This window comes from Procambarus clarkii, chromosome 81 (genome assembly GCF_040958095.1).
Source record: "Procambarus clarkii isolate CNS0578487 chromosome 81, FALCON_Pclarkii_2.0, whole genome shotgun sequence".
NCBI lineage: Eukaryota > Metazoa > Arthropoda > Malacostraca > Decapoda > Cambaridae > Procambarus > Procambarus clarkii.
The window spans coordinates 19,135,009-19,141,008 of NC_091230.1; the positions used below are offsets into that span (position 1 = coordinate 19,135,009).

The 6,000-nt window shown below is 46.0% G+C and overlaps 1 protein-coding gene across 8 annotated transcripts in view; it reads right to left on the minus strand.

The window, feature by feature from the left end:
* The window catches only part of LOC123773049 (G-protein coupled receptor GRL101), a 119,334-nt gene that overhangs the window by 71,836 nt on the left and 41,498 nt on the right, over positions 1-6,000 (minus strand). For all 8 annotated transcript variants that reach the window (XM_069315260.1, XM_069315256.1, XM_069315257.1 and 5 more), the window contains one exon: positions 2,569-2,691. In XM_069315260.1, coding sequence (XP_069171361.1) covers positions 2,569-2,691 — 123 coding nt within the window. The remainder of the gene's footprint in view (positions 1-2,568; positions 2,692-6,000) is intronic.

Consider the following 6,000-nt stretch of genomic DNA (forward strand, 5'->3'; position numbering starts at 1 on the left):
GACGGCAACTCGGATGGTAATCTTGGGCATAGCATTTCACCAAATCACCTCATTCTTTGGGGCACACGTGAGGAACACAAATGCGAACAAGCCTGAATGGTCCCCAGGACTATATGCGAATGAAAACTCACACCCCAGAAGTGACTCGAACCCATACTCCCAGAAGCAACGCAACTGGTAACTACAGGGCGCCTTAATCCGCTTGACCATCACGGCCGTCAAAAGGAAGTGATAGCCGAGGCTATTTGAGCCACTTCCCCGACGGCAACTCGGATGGTAATCTTGGGCATAGCATTTCACCAAATCACCTCATTCTTTGGGGCACACGTGAGGAACACAAATGCGAACAAGCCTGAATGGTCCCCAGGACTATATGCGAATGAAAACTCACACCCCAGAAGTGACTCGAACCCATACTCCCAGAAGCAACGCAACTGGTAACTACAGGGCGCCTTAATCCGCTTGACCATGTATGGGTTCGAGTCACTTCTGGGGTGTGAGTTTTCATTCGCATATAGTCCTGGGGACCATTCAGGCTTGTTCGCATTTGTGTTCCTCACGTGTGCCCCAAAGAATGAGGTGATTTGGTGAAATGCTATGCCCAAGATTACCATCCGAGTTGCCGTCGGGGAAGTGGCTCAAATAGCCTCGGCTATCACTTCCTTTTGACGGCCGTGATGGTCAAGCGGATTAAGGCGCCCTGTAGTTACCAGTTGCGTTGCTTCTGGGAGTATGGGTTCGAGTCACTTCTGGGGTGTGAGTTTTCATTCGCATATAGTCCTGGGGACCATTCAGGCTTGTTCGCATTTGTGTTCCTCACGTGTGCCCCAAAGAATGAGGTGATTTGGTGAAATGCTATGCCCAAGATTACCATCCGAGTTGCCGTCGGGGAAGTGGCTCAAATAGCCTCGGCTATCACTTCCTTTTGACGGCCGTGATGGTCAAGCGGATTAAGGCGCCCTGTAGTTACCAGTTGCGTTGCTTCTGGGAGTATGGGTTCGAGTCACTTCTGGGGTGTGAGTTTTCATTCGCATATAGTCCTGGGGACCATTCAGGCTTGTTCGCATTTGTGTTCCTCACGTGTGCCCCAAAGAATGAGGTGATTTGGTGAAATGCTATGCCCAAGATTACCATCCGAGTTGCCGTCGGGGAAGTGGCTCAAATAGCCTCGGCTATCACTTCCTTTTGACGGCCGTGATGGTCAAGCGGATTAAGGCGCCCTGTAGTTACCAGTTGCGTTGCTTCTGGGAGTATGGGTTCGAGTCACTTCTGGGGTGTGAGTTTTCATTCGCATATAGTCCTGGGGACCATTCAGGCTTGTTCGCATTTGTGTTCCTCACGTGTGCCCCAAAGAATGAGGTGATTTGGTGAAATGCTATGCCCAAGATTACCATCCGAGTTGCCGTCGGGGAAGTGGCTCAAATAGCCTCGGCTATCACTTCCTTTTGACGGCCGTGATGGTCAAGCGGATTAAGGCGCCCTGTAGTTACCAGTTGCGTTGCTTCTGGGAGTATGGGTTCGAGTCACTTCTGGGGTGTGAGTTTTCATTCGCATATAGTCCTGGGGACCATTCAGGCTTGTTCGCATATATATATATATATATATATATATACTGTATATAATTTCCAGAGGAGCTATTAGTAAAAACTTATAATTTCCTCTCACTTGTCTTACCCTCCTTCTCTTCCTCTGTTATTGATCCTCCACCTCATCCCCTCCACGACTCCTTCCCCCTGACCACCTCCTGCCCTGATACCTCCCCCCCCTCCGACTACCCTCTACCCTCCTCCCCTACCTGACTCACTCCCCCCCACCTTGGCTCCCCCCTTCCTGTCTCACCTCTGACTCTTTCCCTCTCCAAAGACGAGTGACCTCACACACTCCAGCAGGGAGCAACACCCACACTCCAGCAGGGAGCAACACCCACACTCCAACAGGGAGCAACACCCACACTCCAGCAGGGAGCAACACTCACACTCCAGCAGGGAGCAACACCCACACTCCAGCAGGGAGCAACACCCATACTCCAGCAGGGAGCAACACCCATACTCCAGCAGGGAGCAACACCCACACTCCAGCAGGGAGCAACACCCACACTCCAGCAGGGAGCAACACCCACACTCCAGCAGGGAGCAACACCCACACTCCAGCAGGGAGCAACACACTCTACATACACTGTCTTTGGTCACACGGTGCCCTGATAACCCAATTTACCCCTTGCCCGTCTCCCCTTTTACCTCATCTAGTACACAGAATACCTGGAGTTGGACTCTCCGAGGGCTAAATCAGTAGCCAGGTTAATTTGGTGCAGCTGTCCCTGTCGAGACTGAAGTGGTGGGGCCATGAATCCGATTCAACTGGGAATTCCGAAACGGCTGGAATTCTTGCATCTGGCGAGCTGTAAGGTCCTCCTTGATCAATGCTGAACATTGGATGACGCCCCTGGCTGAGTCTGGCGGTGATTGCTGTCGTAGCATAAGTCGCTACACCACTAAGGTCGGCAAGGTGGGCCGGTAATGTTCGATCACAGAGATTCTACACGAGGGAGACAGCCCGTGGTCCTCTTACCTGGGAGACAGTTGAGTTCATCCGTGGCATCCTTACAGTGGGGAACACCATCACACACACGGCCAGGCCGGATACACTGTCCGTTGTCGCACTCAAACTCTGCCTTCCAGCACTCGCGGTGATCTGGTGGTCGAAGGTACAGAGGCTGTGATTAGCGGTCTTGAAGAGGAGGGGAAGGAAGAGGACTAAGGAGAGGAAGGAGGCGGAGAAGGATACGGGTAGTAGTTGCAGAAGTAGTAGTGGTTCCAACAGCCCCAGCAAAGTGCTGGAGAAAGTCAGCAGGGTGATAATAATGGAGTGCCTAGAGAAAATAAAGTTTGTAACTTTAGCGTAGCATGGATTAAAAAGGTGGAAAGTCATGTGTGATATTATATTGAGTCCTGCGACAAAGGAAGAAGGCTGGGTAGAATATCTTTCCAGATTACCAACATGTATTGGGAAAACAGTGAAGAAGTAAGAATGTCCAAATCCACAAGGGAAATTATGAGGGATCGAACCTACGCACTGGATGTTCCCAGGCGCTCCAAAGAGATTTCTGTGTGTGGCGTAAGTAAGAATATACCTAATGGGCAGAAAATAAAGGAACACGGTCAGAACATTGGTGTCGAGCTGTAGGACTGTCACAAGCAGGGGTCCCCTCAAGGCTCGGCAGTAGGACCACTGCTGTTCCTAATTTATGTGAACTACCTATCCGAAAACGAGAACTTATAAATGTCAATGTTTGCACAAGATGTGCAACAAACGAGGAATGTAGAAAGCAAGGAGGACTGCCGAGACCTCGACAAACTCCACAAGTGGTGAAACAAATGACTGTCAAGAGTACAACCCCAACAGTTGTAAGGTAATACAGATGGTAAATAGAGAAAATACCAAAACCATCAACATCATAAAGGGAAGGCAACTATAATAATCAGAAAGATAAAAAAGACTCGATAATAGATATAATTCCAGCACTAATACCTAAGGTATATGTAAACAGATAATATCGGACGTATTGGGGAAGCTAACAAACATTTAAACATTTAGGCTGTAATTATAAAAACAAAATAAGTACTTAAGACAATATATATTGCCTATGCAAGACCAATACCCATAATATGCAACAGCGGCCTAGAATCGGCCTTCAATGAAACACATAACAACAATTTAAGAAATATAAGAAGTTTCCAACAAGATGAGAGCCGGAACTAACAGGATCGAGCTACAAGAACAGGTTCAGGGAACTAAATCTCGTAACATAGGAGCAAAAAAGGAATAGAGGGGGACATATGCACAATATACATGATGCTGAGAGGATAAGACAAAGTGAACAAGTTCCTCCGTGACCTTACCTCACCTTCCCCTCCATAACCTCACCCCATCTTCACCTTCTTGACCTCATTCTCATCTTTACTTCCCTGAGTTCAAGCTCATCTTAACCTCCCTGACGTCATCCCTCACTCCTAGCTCTCCGTATCTGTTAGATTAGGTTAAGCAATTAGAAGGGAAACGATATTTACAAATAAAGTGTTCACTAAAGTTGATGTTAGAGATTACATTTTCTTAAATCGGAGTAAAACAATGAAGTTCTGAAACACACACACACACACACACACACACACAAACACACACACACACACACACACACACACACACACACACACACACACACACACACACACACACACACACACACACACACACACAGATACAATAAGAATTCCAGAGAACAACATAGAACACATAGAGGTGTCTAGAGACGAAGTGGAAAAAATGCTCAAGGAGCTCGGTAAGAACAAAGCAGCTGGCCCAGATGGCGTTTCACCATGGGTTCTGAGAGAATGTGCATCTGAGCTCAGCATTCCACTTCACCTGATCTTTCAGGCATCCCTGTGTACAGGAATCGTAGCAGACGGGTGGAAACAGGCTAACATAGTTCCAATCTACAAAAGTGGCAGCAGGGAAGACCCCCTCAATTATAGACCTGTATCATTGACAAGTGTAATAGTGAAAGTATTGGAAAAACTAATCAAAACTAAATGGGTAGAACACCTAGAGAGAAATGATATATCAGACAGACAGTATGGTTTTCGATCTGGAAGATCCTGTGTATCGAATTTACTCAGTTTCTATGATCGAGCCACAGAGATATTACAGGAAAGAGATGGTTGGGTTGACTGCATCTATCTGGACCTACAAAAGGCTTTCGACAGAGTTCCACATAAGAGGTTGTTCTGGAAACTGGAAAATATTGGAGGGGTGACAGGTAAGCTTCTATCATGGATGAAAAATTTTCTGACTGATAGAAAAATGAGGGCAGTAATCAGAGGCAATGTATCAGAATGGAGAAATGTCACAAGTGGAGTACCACAGGGTTCAGTTCTTGCACCAGTGATGTTTATTGTGTACATAAATGATCTACCAGTTGGTATACAGAATTATATGAACATGTTTGCTGATGATGCTAAGATAATAGGAAGGATAAGAAATTTAGATGACTGTCATGCCCTTCAAGAAGACCTGGACAAAATAAGTATATGGAGCACCACTTGGCAAATGGAATTTAATGTTAATAAATGTCATGTTATGGAATGTGGAATAGGAGAACATAGACCCCACACAACCTATATATTATGTGAGAAATCTTTAAAGAATTCTGATAAAGAAAGAGATCTAGGAGTGGTTCTAGATAGAAAACTATCACCTGAGGACCACATAAAGAATATTGTGCAAGGAGCCTATGCTATGCTTTCTAACTTCAGAATTGCATTTAAATACATGGATGGCGATATACTAAAGAAATTGTTCATGACTTTTGTTAGGCCAAAGCTAGAATATGCAGCTGTTGTGTGGTGCCCATATCTTAAGAAGCACATCAACAAAGTGGAAAAGGTGCAAAGACATGCTACTAAGTGGCTCCCAGAACTGAAGGGCAAGAGCTACGAGGAGAGGTTAGAAGCATTAAATATGCCAAAACTAGAAGACAGAAGAAAAAGAGGTGATATGATCACTACATACAAAATAGTAACAGGAATTGATAAAATCGACAGGGAAGACTTCCTGAGACCTGGAATTTCAAGAACAAGAGGTCATAGATTTAAACTAGCTAAACACAGATGCCGAAGAAATATAAGAAAATTCACCTTCGCAAATAGAGTGGTAGACGGTTGGAACAAGTTAAGTGAGAAGGTGGTGGAGGCCAAGACCGTCAGTAGTTTCAAAGCGTTATATGACAAAGAGTGCTGGGAAGACGGGACACCACGAGCGTAGCTCTCATCCTGTAACTACACTTAGGTAATTACACACACACACACAAGCTTCCAGCATGGTACAGATACCAATGTTGGCTCCAAAACCAACACAGTAGAGAACATGTATTTGGATTCCAGAACACGTGGCCAGAGATATAGAGGGTTTAGCTGGGGCAGGTCCAGCGACTACAGAGGCCACAGG